At 43.1% G+C, this 15,607-nt stretch overlaps 1 protein-coding gene across 1 annotated transcript in view; it reads right to left on the bottom strand.

The window, feature by feature from the left end:
* Window positions 1–508: 508 nt before the first annotated feature.
* The window catches only part of LOC121552800 (bromo adjacent homology domain-containing 1 protein-like), a 66,547-nt gene continuing 51,448 nt past the window's right edge, over window positions 509–15,607 (bottom strand). The window contains exons 3-8 of the mRNA XM_041865844.2: window positions 13,806–13,861; window positions 10,707–10,961; window positions 3,425–3,584; window positions 1,988–2,067; window positions 1,700–1,791; window positions 509–1,399 (exon numbers count right to left, since the gene is read on the bottom strand). Of these exons, the coding sequence (XP_041721778.2) occupies window positions 1,210–1,399; window positions 1,700–1,791; window positions 1,988–2,067; window positions 3,425–3,584; window positions 10,707–10,961; window positions 13,806–13,861 (833 nt within the window). The 3' untranslated portion in view covers window positions 509–1,209. The remainder of the gene's footprint in view (window positions 1,400–1,699; window positions 1,792–1,987; window positions 2,068–3,424; window positions 3,585–10,706; window positions 10,962–13,805; window positions 13,862–15,607) is intronic.

The following is a 15,607-nucleotide window of genomic DNA, read 5'->3' as shown; positions in this document are numbered from 1 at the left end:
GTGTGGTTCACACCGTGAAGCATGGAGGAGGAGGTGTGATGGTGCTTTGCTGGTGACACTGTCAGTGATTTATTTAGAATTCAAGAAACACTTAACCAGCATGGCAACCACAGCATTCTGCAGCGATACGCCATCCCATCTGGTTTGCGCTTAGTGTGACTATCATTTGTTTTTCAACAGGACAATGACCCTTCACACTTCCAGGCTGTGTAAGGGCTACTTGACCAAGAAGGAGGGTGATGGAGTGCTGCATCAGATGACCTGGCCTCCACAATCACCCGACCTCAACCCAATTCAAATGGTTTGGGATGAGTTGGACCGCAGAGTGAAGGAAAAGCAGCCAACAAGTGCTCAGCATATGTGGGAACTCCTTCAAGACTGTTGGAAAAGCATTCCAGGTGAAGCTTGTTGAGAGAATGCCAAGAGTGTGCAAAGCTGTCATCAAGGCAAAGGGTGGCTACTTGGAAGAATCTAAAATCTAAAATCTATTTTGATTTGTTTAACACTTTTCTGGTTACTGCGATCCTTTGTGAACCTGCACCTGTGGTTTCACTGCAGCCCACAGACTGAAAACACACACACCCACTACATCACACTCTGACACACGCCAGGGATATAAAAACCTCAGTGTGTGTGTGTGTGTGTGTGTGTGTAAGCTGCAAGTGCCCTCTCGATCACAGCTGCTTCAGAGACAAACACAAATTAAGAAGAAGAACATTGACATCAGGTCAGGCTCTAACATCAAAACAATGACATGATGAGCCCAGTATCACTCTGGTAGCGCAGCTCCTCTTCTTGTTAGGTCACCAACACGGCTGTTGATGCCCATGGTATAGCAGGACATGGTAACCAGGACCATTAACTCTTTAAGTGATGTGGAGGAACAGATCTCTGTGAAAGAATCCACCTCTCCCTTCTCTCCAAGCCGGTATAGTTCCAGTTGAGGGGGCCAAAACTTCAGCTCCCTACGTACAGTTGTATGGGGGGCTAAGGTACCCACTCAGATATCAGTGGTCCCCCTCCAGTACTTGAACCTTCAGCCTCCCTCCCTCCAGTTGACCCGAGTGCCTATCAGGGGTCAAGGGTCAATCAGGGGTCCCCCCAAAACACTTCAGGGGTTCCCTCTCTCATCCTTCAGCCCCATGTGTAGGAGTGTGTTTGCTCCACTAGGGGTGTGTGTGGGTGTGTTTGAGTGTCCTCTGCTGCCCCCTACTGCAGGTTCTTGAGGATGCGTCCGTAGCGGAAGTCGTAGACGTGGCGGCAGAGGTACACCAGTTCAGGGTCGGTGTTGGCGGGAACCTGGCGGTGGTTGGGGGGGTCGAAGTCCGAGGGGCAGGGGACCACTCTGGCAGAGCCAGGTGGCGCACCCTCCGCACGCCGCTTCACTAAGGCACAAAATCTATAGATGGAAAATTAAAGTGAGTTTTGAATCTTCATTTTTTCTTCTCTTTTTTCCTTTACTTTATACCTCTAGTCAATTGACCATGCTACAGTGAGGTGCCTCTCCCTTAGAGCACTTCTAGTGTCAGTGATGTGATATTACCTGCTAAAGAATGCCTAGATAGCAAGTGGTGCTAATTGAGAGACATCTTACCCTCTGCATTGGACTAAAGCTAACAGCAAACGGCGAGGAGTTTCACCTACAGTGTTAATTATGGATACATGGTCTCTCTCAGTGTGTGTTTGTGTGGTTTCTTACCTACAGTATTGTGCTAGTGGGAGAACATAGCATCTCTCTTCGATGCAGGCCACACTGTTCTCGTCTTGATGCCGAGAGGCAAAAATCTCTTTCTGAATGGTGAGAAACAGACATAGAATTATCAAATCACCACACAATCAAAGGTAAGGAGATGAGATTGAAGAGAGGAAGCCACTTCAGACTACTGCGATGAAGCAAAGGAGATGAGGAGACGCCTCTTTAGACTTCTGAGATTGAGCCATAGTTGAGTTGAGTTGTCCTATCGTGGAGTCAGAGAGTTGTCCTCACCTCACAGTGCATGCTGGAGTCTCGGCCTCCCTGTGTGTGTTCAGGTCGATAGTACCAGAACAGGCTCATCATCAGCTCTCCTGAGCAGAGGAGACACACACACACACGCGGTCAAAACACACAGGCGCGCATAAACACACAGGCGCGCACGCACGCACCACACACACACACACACACACACAGAGACAACCACAGAGGAATAAAGGTACAGCTTTGCCAACCAACAGCACACACACACAAATACGAGCAGTCTCTCACCAGCCAGACATAAGCAGCATTTCAGACAAACAATGGTCCTCAAATAACACCACAGCCAGCAGACACAAACAACCATTCACAGCCTACAACAACCACAAACACACACACCCCAGAAACTTTTACTCTGGTTCCTTGAAAGTTTTCCTGGGAGGTTTTATTAAAGGTTATTTGGAGGTTTTTGAACGACTTCGTTAAAACTTTCACTGAATGTTTCAATAAGACTTTTAATAACACTGCTAGCTTATTTTGCGTTAAACATTTTCAACGCCAAGCACAGATAGGACACATGGAAATTAATTTCCTTAGGCATTAATCATACAAACACGTTTTATTGTGACAAGGCATCAGTGAGATTCGAACCTATAATCTTCTGTTCTCCATCCATGGAATTAGTCCACTATGCCACCAGGATGGAGCTAACATGCCATGTTTTTTTTACACATACAAAGCTGTTCATATTAGTCTATTCAAACAGACCCAATTTCAAAGGAAACAAGCACTCATTAAGATCAGGTGTGGCCAATTAGTGGGCACGGCCAACAAACCTGAGAACACTTAACAAGATAGAGAGTTTTGTTGATACTGAGAATGGAATGTATATGTTTTTAAATAACATTTTTAGAACATTCTCACAACGTTACTAAAGTTTTCTTGTTGTTTTTATGGAACGTTTTCTTAATGTTCTCAGAACAACTTGAGAACATGACCTTAAATACAACCAACCACGAGGAAACCTGTAGGAAACATTATGCTGAAGTACTGATATTCCCACAGAAGAACATTGTTTCTTAACGTTTTAACTTAACTATGAGAACATTCCCAATGCCAAACCAGTTGGAGAACGTTCCTAGAACATTACCAAAATTGAAATTAAATGTAACCATGTTTGAACTTTTAGGAAACGTTCTGTTAAAGTAATGAAATACCAATATATATATATTTTTGGGGGGCAAAGTTCCTTAAATGTGCTGAGAATGTTCCAAAGCCAAGCAACTATCCTGCACCATTCCCAGAAAGTTGCAGGAAGGTTATATGCAAAATAACCATAGGACAACCAAGCACTCACCAACCTCTAAGAAACATATGGTTCTCAGAACGTTATGTGCTAGCTGGGACACACACACAGCCATCTATTATACCCCAACAACAGGTTCAGACATCCTGCTATCTCTCTCTCACCAGATTTGGGGTCCTCCCAGAGCGCCGATATTTTGGCGACGTAGGGCAGGGACTTCTTCCTCGGACCGGAGCGCAGCAGCACTGTGTCTCTGACATGTATCACTTCGCTGTCTCTCTGTACTCCTTCATAACACTGCCGCAAAGCCGTCTCATCCTCCCCCTGAGACACACACACATACCACAAACACAACGTCAAAACACGACACACTTATCTTTCTTCTCCAGTCACTGGCTACATCAGCAGTATTCTATCAGAGAAGTGGACTTGGAACACATTCTCATTAAAGGGTAGGAAGCTTGAGTTTTTACTCACCAAAGTAACAACACAGTGTGGTCAAAGACTTAGTAACTTAGTTGTAGTTACGATCTGGTAAACTATAACTACAAACATTGTTATGTTTTTGGGTTATTACTTATTTATCAACTTATTTCTGGATATCTTCTAAACTACCCACAATGCACTATTTCTCAATGTCATATGGAGAATCTACTCTGTGCTACCGAGTTCGTATGTTAGCTCGTTAGCTAGCTCAAGCTGGCTAATGTTAGCATCCATATGCTCTTCCCTGACCTTGTGGCTGTGTTATCTAGTGGGAACCCGTTAGCACTGCAGGCTCTACTGCCTTCTTGCCGTGGGCTCAAAACGAAAGAGAAAATCATTCCTGCTTGCTCTAATTGTATAGTACCTTGTTTGTACTCCTTTTGTTTTGTTAACTTTTCCCACCTTGGCTTAGTGCTAGCGCACTAGCTGACATCTGGAATCCATCTATTTTGGATTTTTCTTAGCCATTGGATTTCCCTCACTGACTCTCCCTTTGCCCAGTGAAGCGCCCGCCTGCCCCTCGCTTAGGTAGCTAACTCAGCCTGCACTCTTTTAAAAGTTTTACCATCGGATTGGCCCCAGCCATCAATCAGTAAGTCTCTTCTCTCTCTTTGCTGTTGATCTGCGGTTATGTTTTAGTTGTGTTGTTAGTTGTGTTCTTGCTGGTCTCCAGTTGTTGGCCTCTGGCTTGCCTACCATAACCGTGGTGGTTGGCTAGGCTGGCTCGGCTAATAGCTAGTTGGCTAAATAGCTAACGCTAGCTTGCTGGGTAATATAACTGCATAGAGCTAACATTCTTTGATAACATTCTTTGATAACTGGTTAGATGGCATTATGGATTTCCAAAACGTTGGTTTACTTTAATGTTGCTGTAAGCTAGGTGTTGATAGCAACTGGCAGACTCATGCAGTGCTAACGTCACGGTAGGGCTAACGTTAGCAGGCTGGTAGGGCTAACGTTGGCAGGATAGTTGGCTTGCAAGTTGATTTGTAACAATACACTACCGGTCCAAAGTTTTAGAACACCTACTCATTCAAGGGTTGTTCTTTATTTTTTACAATTTTCTACATTGTAGAATAATAGTGAAGACATCAAAACTATGAAATAACATATATGGAATCATGTAGTAACCAAAAAAGTTTTTATATTTGAGATTCTTCAAAGTAGCCAACCTTTGCCTTGATGACAGTTTTGCACACTCTTGGCATTCTCTCAACCAGCTTCATGAGGTAGTCACCTGGAATGCATTTCAATTAAAAGGTGTGCCTTGTTAAAAGTTAATTTGTGGAATTTCTTTCCTTCTTAATGCGTTTGAGCCAATCAGTTGTGTTGTGACAAGGTAGGGGTGGTATACAGAAGATAGCCCTATTTGGTAAAAGACCAAGTCCATATTATGGCAAGAACAGCTCAAATAAGCAAAGAGAAACGACAGTCCATCATTACTTTAAGACATGAAGGCCAGTCAATACGGAACATTTCAATAACTTTTAAAGTTTCTTCAAGTGCAGCTGCAAAAACCATCAAGCGCTATGATGAAACTGGCTCTCATGAAGTCCGCTACAGGAATGGAAGACCCAGAGTTACCTCTGCTGCAGAGAATAAGATCATTAGTGTTACCAGCCTCAGAAATTGCAGCCCAAATAAATGCTTCAGAGTTAAAGTAACAGACACATCTCAACATCAACTGTTCAGAGGAGACTGTGTTCATGGTCGAATTGCTGCAAAGAAACCATTACTAAAGGACACCAATAAGAAGAAGAGACTTGCTTGGGCCAAGAAACACGAGCAATGGACATTAGACCGGTGGAAATTTGTCGTTTGGTCTGGAGTCCAAATTTGAGATTTTTGGTTCCAACTGGTGTGGGTGAACGGATGATCTCCGCATGTGTATTTCCCACCGTAAAGGATGGAGGAGGAGGTGTTATGGTGTGGGGGTGCTTTGCTGGTGACACTGTCAGTGATTTATTTAGAATTCAAGGCACACTTAACCAGCATGGCTACCACAGCATTCTGCAGCGATACACCATCCCTTCTGGTTTGGTCTTAGTGGGACTATCATTTGATTTTCAACAGGACAATGACCCAACACACCTCCAGGCTGTGTAAGGGCTATTTTACCAAGAAGGAGAGTGATGGAGTGCTGCATCAGATGACCTGGCCTCCACAATCCCCCGACCTCAACCAAATTGAGATGGTTTGGGATGAGTCAGACCACAGAGAGAAGGAAAAGCAGCCAACAAGTGCTCAGCATATGTGGGAAACCCTTCAAGACTGTTGGAAAAGCATTCCAGGTGAAGCTGGTTGAGAGAAAGCCAAGAGCGTGCAAAGCTGTCATCAAGGGTGGCTATTTGAAGAATCTCAAATATAAAATATATTTTGATTTGTTTAACACTTTTTGGTTACTACATGATTCCATATGTGTCATTTCATAGTTTTGATGTCTTCACTATCACTCCACAATGTAGAAAATAGTAAAAATAAAGAAAAACCCTTGAATGACTAGGTGTTCTAAAACTTTTGACCGGTAGTGTACATTCATAAATTATTTGCTTGTAAATTGGTTGAAAATTAAATTGAAACCAGTAGTCATGAGTGCAAATGATTTGGTAAAATTTGAAGTTATACATTTGAAGCTATTTCTGTTGGAGTTTACATTATAGGAAATTATCTGGCATGCCGGGTCCTCCATATCACACCCCGGAAAAACATTTTCTGATATGACTTCGGCATTCTTTGGAATTTTTGGAGTTTAATATAATAACTTGAAAAATAGAAAAGTGACATGTAACTTTGCATATGGACTTTTGATGTATGTACTAATGCAAATCCATATGTTACATGTAGTTAAATCTGCAATATGTCATTTTTTGATGCAACCTGACCAAATGAATGTAGAAATGTGAGTTATAAATGTCATTATCATTGAAAGCAAGTCTCAGAAGCAGAAGATCTGTCGTATGTGTGCTATTTCTATGCTTCCCGTTCTTAAGTTTCGTATCTTTTACTTTTGGTTTTGTACACCAGCTTCAAACAGCTGAAAATACAATATTTTTGGTTATATAAAATATATTTAACAGCGGTTTAGATGGTACAATGATTGCTTGTTTTGTCACAAACTGAAATTAGGCAAACTATTAGAATTTTAGCAACCAGGAAATGGCGGAGCGATTTAACTTTAAGTTTATGCTACCAACCCTTTAACCCAATGAGTCCCACTGTAACACTGGCTCGTATTGGACTACTAACCTCCTTTAAACATCATGTCTTTGAGCTACATGGGGTGTACCATTGCATTCGTCTATTTATTTTGCATCTGTAGATACCAACCATTATCAGTCTGTGTGACGGGGGCTGAGCTAGAGTGGTGTTTGTGAGACCAGGGTGGATCCCAAAGGGGCCCGGGGCTGGGTCTTTTTACAAAAACGTCTGTAGAGTCCAAATGGTTTTAGCTACAAAGCTACGGTGCATTCGGAAAGTATTCAGACCCCTTGACCTTTTCCACATTTTGTTACGTTACAGCCTTATTCTAAAATGGATTACATTGTTTTTTTCCCCTCTTCAATCTACACACAATACCACATAATGACAAAGCAAAAACAGGTTTTTAGAAATGTTTGCAAATGTATAAAACTGAAAAATCAAATTGACATAAGTATTCAGACCCTTTAATAAGTACTTTGTTGAAGCACCTGTCTGGACCTCTGGCAGTCTCTATGGGGGTGCCACAGGGTTCAATTCTCGGGCAGACTCTATTCTCTCTGTATATCCATGATGTCGCTCTTGCTGCTGGTGACTCTCAGATCCACCTCTACGCAGACAACACCATTTTGTATACATCTGGCCCTTCATTGGACACTGTGTTAACAAACCTCCAAATGAGCTTCAATGCCATACAACACTCCTTCCGTAGCCTCCAACTGCTCTTAAACGCTAATAAAACTAAATGCATGCTCTTCAATCGAACGCTGCTTGCACCCGCCCACCCGACTAGAATCACTACTCTCGGCGGGTCTGACTTAGAATATGTGGACAACTACAAATACCTAGGTGTCTGGTTAGACCGTAAACTCACATTAAGCATCTCCAATCCAAAATTAAATCTAGAATCGGCTTCCTATTTCGCAACAAAGCCTCCTTCACTAATGCTGCCAAACATGCCCTCGTAAAACTGACTATCCTACCAATCCTTGACTTCGGCGATGTCATTTACAAAATAGCCTCCAACACTCTACTCAGCAAATTGGATGTAGTCTATCACAGTGCCATCCGTTTTGTCACCAAAGCCCCATATCCTACCCACCATTGACCTGTACGCTCTCGATGGCTGGCCCTCACTACATATTCGTCGCCAAACCCACTGGCACCAGGTCATCTATAAATCACTGCTAGGCAAATCCCCGCCTTATCTTAGCTCATTGGTCACCATAGCAACACCCACCCGTAGTATGCGCTTCAGCAAGTATATCTCACTGGTCATCCCCAAAGCCAACACCTCCTTTGGCCGCCATTCCTTCCAGTTCTCTGCTGCCAATGACTGCAACGAACTGCAAAAATCTCTGAAGCTGGAGAATCTTATCTCCCTCACTAACTTTAAGCATCAGTTGTCAGAGCACCTTACCGATCACTGCACTTGTACACAGCCCATCTGTAATTAGCCCACCCAACTACCTCATCCCCATATTGTTATTTATTTTGCTCATTTGCACCCCAGTATCTCTATTTGCACATCATCTTCTGCACATCTATCATTCCAGTGTTAATACTAAATTGTAATTATTTTGCACTATGGCCTATTTATTTCCTTACCTCCATAACTTACTACATTTGCACACACTGTATATAGATTTTCTACTGTGTTTTTGACTGTACGTTTTGTTTATCCCATATGTAACTCTGTTGTTGTTGTTTTTTATCGCACTGCTTTGCTTTATCTTGGCCAGGTCGCAGTTGTAAATGAGAACTTGTTCAACTGGCTTACCTGGTTAAATAAAGGTTAAATAAAATAAAATAAATAATAAAATAAAACTTTGGCAGCGATTACAGCCTCCAATCTTCTTGGGTATGACGCTAAAAGCTTGGCACACCTGTATTTGGGGAGTTTCTCCCATTCATCTCTACAGATCTGCTCACGCTCTGTCAGGTTGGATGGGGAGCGTTGCTGCACAGCTATTTTCAGGTCTCTCCAGAGATGTTCGATCGGGTTCAAGTCCGTGCTCTGGCTGGGCCACTAAAGGACATTCAGAGGCTTGTCCCGAAGCCACTCCTGCGTTGTCATGGCTGTGTGCTTAGGGTCGTTGTCCTGTTGGAAGTTGAACCTTTTCCCCAGTCTGAGGTCCTGAGCGTTCTGGAGCAGGTTTTCATCAAGGCTCTCTCTGTAGTTTGCTCTGTTCATCTTTCCCCTGATCCGGACTAGTCTTCCAGTCCCTGCCGCTGAAAAACATCCCCACAGCATGATGCTGCCACCACCATGCTTCACCGTAGAGATGGTGCCAGGTTTCCTCCAGATGTGACGCTTGGCATTCAGGCCAAAGAGTTCAATTGTGGTTTCATCAGACCAGAGAATCTTGTTTCTCATAGTTTGAGAGTCCTTTAAGTGCCTTTTGGCAAACTCCAAGCGGGCTGTCATGTGCCTTTTACTGAGGAGTGGCTTCCGTCTGGCCACTCTACCATAAAGGCCTGATTGGTGGAGTACTGCAGAGATGGTTGTCCTTCTGGAAGGTTCTCCCATCTCCACAGAGGAACTCTGGAGCTCTGTCAGAGTGACCATCGGGTTCACCTCCCTGACCAAGGCCCTTCTCCCCCGATTACTCAGTTTGGCCGGGCGGTCAGCTCTAGGAAGTCTAGGTGGTTCCAAACTTCTTCCATTTAAGAATGATGGAGGCCACTGTGTTCTTGGGTACCTTCAATACGGCAGAAATGTGTTGGTACCCTTCCCCAGATCTGTGCCTCGACACAATCCGGTCTCAGAGCTCTACGGACAATTCCTTCGACCTCATGGCTTGGTTTTTGCTCTGACATGCACTGTCAACTGTGGGACCTTATATAGACGGGTGTGTGCCTTTCCAAATCATGCCCAATGAATTGAATTTACCAAAGGTGGACTCCTAGTTGAAGAAACATCAAGGATGATCAATGGAAACAGGATGCGCCTGAGCTCAATTTCGAGTCTAATAGCAAAGGGTCTGAATACTTATATAAATAAGGTATTTCTGTTTTTTATTTTTAATACATTAGCAAAAATATATTTTGTCATTATGGGGTATTGTGTGTAGATTGAAGAGGAATCTTGTTTATTTAATCAATTTTAGAATAAGGCTGTAATGTAACAAAATGTAGAAAAAGAGAAGGGGTCTGAATACTTTCCGAATGCACTGTATCTATGAAAAGCTGAGACTCTCACGAACACGTAACATGTTTTGCTCTAGGACTTTCACAAGCTACACAAGAGTCGTTAGAAGGTAAGGGGTTTTTCAACATAGAAGATAGGAAATCCCAGGACATAGTGTCACAAACGCCAAACTCCACACAGTTGTTACTGAGTAGTTGGATATTCATTACCCAGTGAGCAAATCATTTCTGTACTTACAGCATTCATATAAATCAATTTTTATCAGGTTTTTGCTTAGGCTGATCTTTTTTTGTTGATGTGACATTTGTCAATAAAACTAATGAATACAGCTGTTTTTGTCAAATTGTTTTGTGTTCTACTTGTTGCCCTGGTTGTCCTGAAAAGAAAATGGTATAACACTTAATTGTGAGGCTAAATACAAGGGCTGGACATGCAGATAAATGAAAGTCAGATAAATGAAATGCTCATTTTTGCTGAGGTCTCTGGACTGATAGGGTTAACAACAATAAACCAATTGAAAGCTAGGAATGGTCAGGTTGCCATGGTAGTATGAGGGAAGAAAATCGTCAGTACCTCAACACATACACACACAAACTCTTGATCCAACCCACCGCAATGAACACTTCTTTCTCCGTGGGCACTCCTACAGGCAGCCACCCGTTGGTGGCCCGTCGGTGGCTGACCCTCTTCTGCTTGGCGGGGGACAAGCAGGGTGTCGGGGCTGGCTGTTTCTGCGACAGCCTGGTTCTCCCCATGGACAGATAGCCGTTAGGTGGCTTGGTGCTCTGAGGGCACTCCCTGGCCAGCTTCAGTCTAGCCTGGGGCACGCTGCGGTCAGACAGGGGGGTGAGGAGATGGGGCTTGGCCTGGGTGGAGGAGGGGGTGGTGGGGAGGGGGCAGCCCGAGAGGGGGAGGGAGGGGGAGACCAGGAGGGAGGGGCTGTGGTCGCCTTTGGGGGAGGAGTAACCCTCTGGAGAGGGAGAGAGAGAGAGCGAGAGAAAGAGAGAAGGGAGGAAGAACAGCCCTGCTGAAAAAAACAGCATAGACCAGCATACATTTCAAACTGGTTCTGCTAGCAGACCAGCACGGTCTAGCTGGTCAAGCTGGTCTGACCAGCATGCTCTAGCTGGTTATTCTGGCGGACCAGCCTTCGTTGTGTTTTCGCTGGTGACCAGCCTTCGTTGTGTTTTCGCTGGTGACCAGCATAAGCTAAAGCAAAACCAGCATCAAATCACATTATGCTGGCTTGAAAAGTGAGGTTTAACTCCTATTGGAATTCAGCCAGAGTGGATTCCCATAATCTGCATTCAGAATGACTGCCAGGGTTAGAAAAATGAATAAATGAGACTACCTGAACCATCTAAACTGGAACAACCAACTAACAGATTGGATTAGTTTAGAAATATGTATGTTATTTATCTTTGTATAGCATAAGATATATCAATATATTAATTAATCAATCAATGTACAGTGAGGGAAAAAAGTATTTGATCCCCTGCTGATTTTGTACGTTTGCCCACTGACAAAGAAATGATCAGTCTAGAATTTTAATGGTAGGTTTATTTGAACAGTGTGAGACAGAATAACAACAAAAAAATCCAGAAAAAAACGCATATCGAAAATGTTAAATTGATTTGCATTTTAATGAGGGAAATAAGTATTTGACCCCCTCTCAATCAGAAATATTTCTGGCTCCCAGGTGTCTTTTATACAGGTAACGAGCTGAGATTAGGAGCACACTCTTAAAGGGAGTGCTCCTAATCTCAGTTTGTTACCTGTATAAAAGACACCTGTCCACAGAAGCAATCAATCAATCAGATTCCAAACTCTCCACCATGGCCAAGACCAAAGAGCTCTCCAAGGATGTCAGGGACAAGATTGAAGACCTACACAAGGCTGGAATGGGCTACAAGACCATCGCCAAGCAGCTTGGTGAGAAGGTGACAACAGTTGGTGCGATTATTCGCAAATGGAAGAAACACAAAATACCTGTCAATCTCCCTCGGCCTGGTGCTCCATGCAAGATCTCACCTCGTGGAGTTGCAATGATCATGAGAACGGTGAGGACTCCAGCCACCCTAGTCATAGACTGTTCTCTCTGCAACCGCACGGCAAGCGGTACCGGAGTGCCAAGTCTAGGTCCAAAAGACTTCTCAACAGCTTCTACCCCCAAGCCATAAGACTCCTGAACAGCTAATCATGGCTACCCGGACTATTTGCACTGCCCCCCCACCCCATCCTTTTACGCTGCTGCTACTCTGTTAATTATTTATGCATAGTCACTTTAACTCTACCCACATGTACATATTACTTCAACTACCTCAACTAGCCGGTGCCCCCGCACATTGACTCTGCACCGGTACCCCCCTGATATATAGCCTCCCTATTGTTATTTTATTTTACTTCTGCTCTTTTTTTCTCAACACTTTTTTTGTTGTTGTTTTATTTTTACTTTTTTGTAAACAAATAAATGCACTGTTGGTTAAGGGCTGTAAGTAAGCATTTCACTGTAATGTCTGCACCTGTTGTATTCGGCGCATGTGGCCAATAAAATTTGATTTGATTTGAATCAGCCCAGAACTACACGGGAGGATCTTGTCAATGATCTCAAGGCAGCTGGGACCATAGTCACCAAGAAAACAATTGGTAACACACTACGCCGTGAAGGACTGAAATCCTGCAGCGCCCGCAAGGTCCCCCTGCTCAAGAAAGCACATATACAGGGCCGTCTGAAGTTTGCCAATGAACATCTGAATGATTGAGAGGAGAACTGGGTGAAAGTGTTGTGGTCAGATGAGACCAAAATCGAGCTCTTTGGCATCAACTCAACTCGCTGTGTTTGGAGGAGGAGGAATGCTGCCTATGACCCCAAGAACACCATCCCCACCATCAGACATGGAGGTGGAAACATTATGCTTTGGGGGGGGTTTTCTACTAAGGGGACAGGACAACTTCACCGCATCAAAGGGATGATGGACAGGGCCATGTACCGTCAAATCTTGGATGATAACCTCCTTCCCTCAGCCAGGGCATTGAAAATGGGTCGTGGATGGGTATTCCAGCATGACAATGACCCAAAACACACGGCCAAGGCAACAAAGGAGTGGCTCAAGAAGAAGCACATTAAGGTCCTGGAGTGGCCTAGCCAGTCTCCAGACCTTAATCCCATAGAAAATCTGTGGAGCGAGCTGAAGGTTCGAGTTGCCAAACGTCAGCCTCGAAACCTTCATGACTTGGAGAAGATCTGCAAAGAGGAGTGGAACAAAATCCCTCCTGAGATGTGTGCAAACCTGGTGGCCAACTACAAGAAACATCTGACCACTGTGATTGCCAACAAGGGTTTTGCCACCAAGTACTAAGTCATGTTTTGCAGAGGGGTCAAATACTTATTTCCCTCATTAAAATGCAAATCAATTCATAACATTTTTTACATGCATTTTTCTGGATTTTTGTGTTGTTATTCTGTCTCTCACTGTTCAAATAAACCTACCATTAAAATTATAGACTGATCATGTCTTTGTCAGTGGGCAAACGTACAAAATCAGCAGGGGATCAAATACTTTTGTCCCTCCCTGTACATGCAAAACCACAGATACTGAAACAAACTATTCTAAAAAGCAAACTGCAATAGAGCATGCTGGGAAATATGATTATGATGGGCGTGGTTTTGCATACCAGCAAAATTCTAATAACTTGGGAGTCAACCTCACTTGGGATTTGAACTGAACGTCTCGGTTGCCAGCGACCTGAATTTCCTGCTTCACCACTGTATCAGTGGGTACGATAAAGATTGTTAAAAGATAGAATGTCTATTGGTTCCAATCATTTGTCCCTATGGGGAACCCTTTTGAGGGCCATGTAGAACCTTCGTTTTGTCCCTGTAGGGGAACCCATTTAGATTCTACGTACAGTGCCTTCAGAAAGCAGGCCTATTCACACCCATTGACTTTTTCCACATTTTGTTGTGTTACAGCCTGAATGAAAAAAAAGTATTACATTGAGATTTTGGGTAACTGGCCTACACACAATACCCCAAAATGTCAAAGTGGAATTATGTTTTTAGAAATTGTTACAAATTAATAAAAAATGAAAAGCTAAAATGTCAATAAGTATTCAACCCCATTGTTGTGGCAAGCCTAAATAACTTTAGGAGTAAAAATGTGCTTAACAAGTCACATAATAAATTGCATGGACTCAGTTGAGCAGTGAATTTCAAACACAGATTCAACCACAAACACCAGGGAGGTTTTCCAAATAAGAGCATCTATTGGTAGATTGGTAAAAATAGAAAAAGCAAAATTTGAATATCCCTTTGAGTATGGTGAAGTTATTAATTACACTTTGGATGGTGTATCAATACACCCAGTCACTACAAAGACAGGCGTCCTTCCTAACTCAGTTGCCGGAGAGGAAGGAAACCGCTCATGGATTTCACCATGAGGCCAATGGTGACTTTAAAACAGTTATTGGAGAAAACTGAGGATGGATCAACAACATTGTAGTTACTCCACAATACTAAACTAAATGACAGAGTGAAAGGCACTAAAGGAAAACTGCAAAAAATGTGGCAAAGAAATTAACTTTATGTCCTGAATACAAAGCGTTATGTTTGTGGCAAATCCAACACATCACTGAGTACCACTTTTCATATTTTCAAGTATATTGGTGGCTGCATCATGATATGGGTACGCTTGCCATCTGCAAGGACTAGGGAGTTTTTTAGGATAAAAAGAAACGGAATAGAGCTTAGCACAGGCAAAATCCTAAAGGAAAACCTGGTTCAGTCTGATTTCCATCAGACACTGTGAGACAAATTAACCTTTCAGCAGGACAATAACCTAAAACACAAGGCCAAATCTATACTGGAGTTGCATACCAAAACAACATTGAATGTTCCTGAGTGGCATAGTTATAGTTTTGACTTCAATTGGCTTGAAAATCTACGGCAATTAATATGACTAAGATTGTGCCTTTGGCTTCTGGACAACAAAATAAAGTTTATATAAAAACCAATAGAACAGGAGAGAAATGGCATATGAGGAAGTCTTTCAGTGGCGGCACGTCAAATATGCTAGGGAAGTAAATTGAAATAAATTTGCCAAAATTATACAATTACTCCTGTCTATACAGAAATAAATAAAATACCTCAAAATACTTCACCAGAAAGCATGACATGGCCACAGAGGAATTGAGAATCAATCTATTATTATTTTTTTTATAGCTGCGGATTGTTTCAAATCACAAACTTGCCTATTTGGGAAGCTCACAATTTTGACAGAGCATATTTCTTTATTTAATTTTTTACCTTTATTTAACTAGGCAAGTCAGTTAAGAACAAATTCTTATTTACAATGACGGCTTACATCGGCGCGCCGGGGCTCCCGAGTACGCCGCCCTATGGGACTCCCAATCACGGCCGGTTGTGATACAGCCTGGAATCTAACCAGGGGGTCTGTAGTGACGCCTCAAGCAATGAGATGCAGTGCCTTAGACCGCTGCGCCACTCGGGAGC

This window comes from Coregonus clupeaformis, chromosome 36 (genome assembly GCF_020615455.1).
Source record: "Coregonus clupeaformis isolate EN_2021a chromosome 36, ASM2061545v1, whole genome shotgun sequence".
Lineage (NCBI taxonomy): Eukaryota > Metazoa > Chordata > Actinopteri > Salmoniformes > Salmonidae > Coregonus > Coregonus clupeaformis.
Note: the sequence above shows the minus strand (reverse complement) of the source record. Positions and strands in the feature narration are given on the sequence as shown.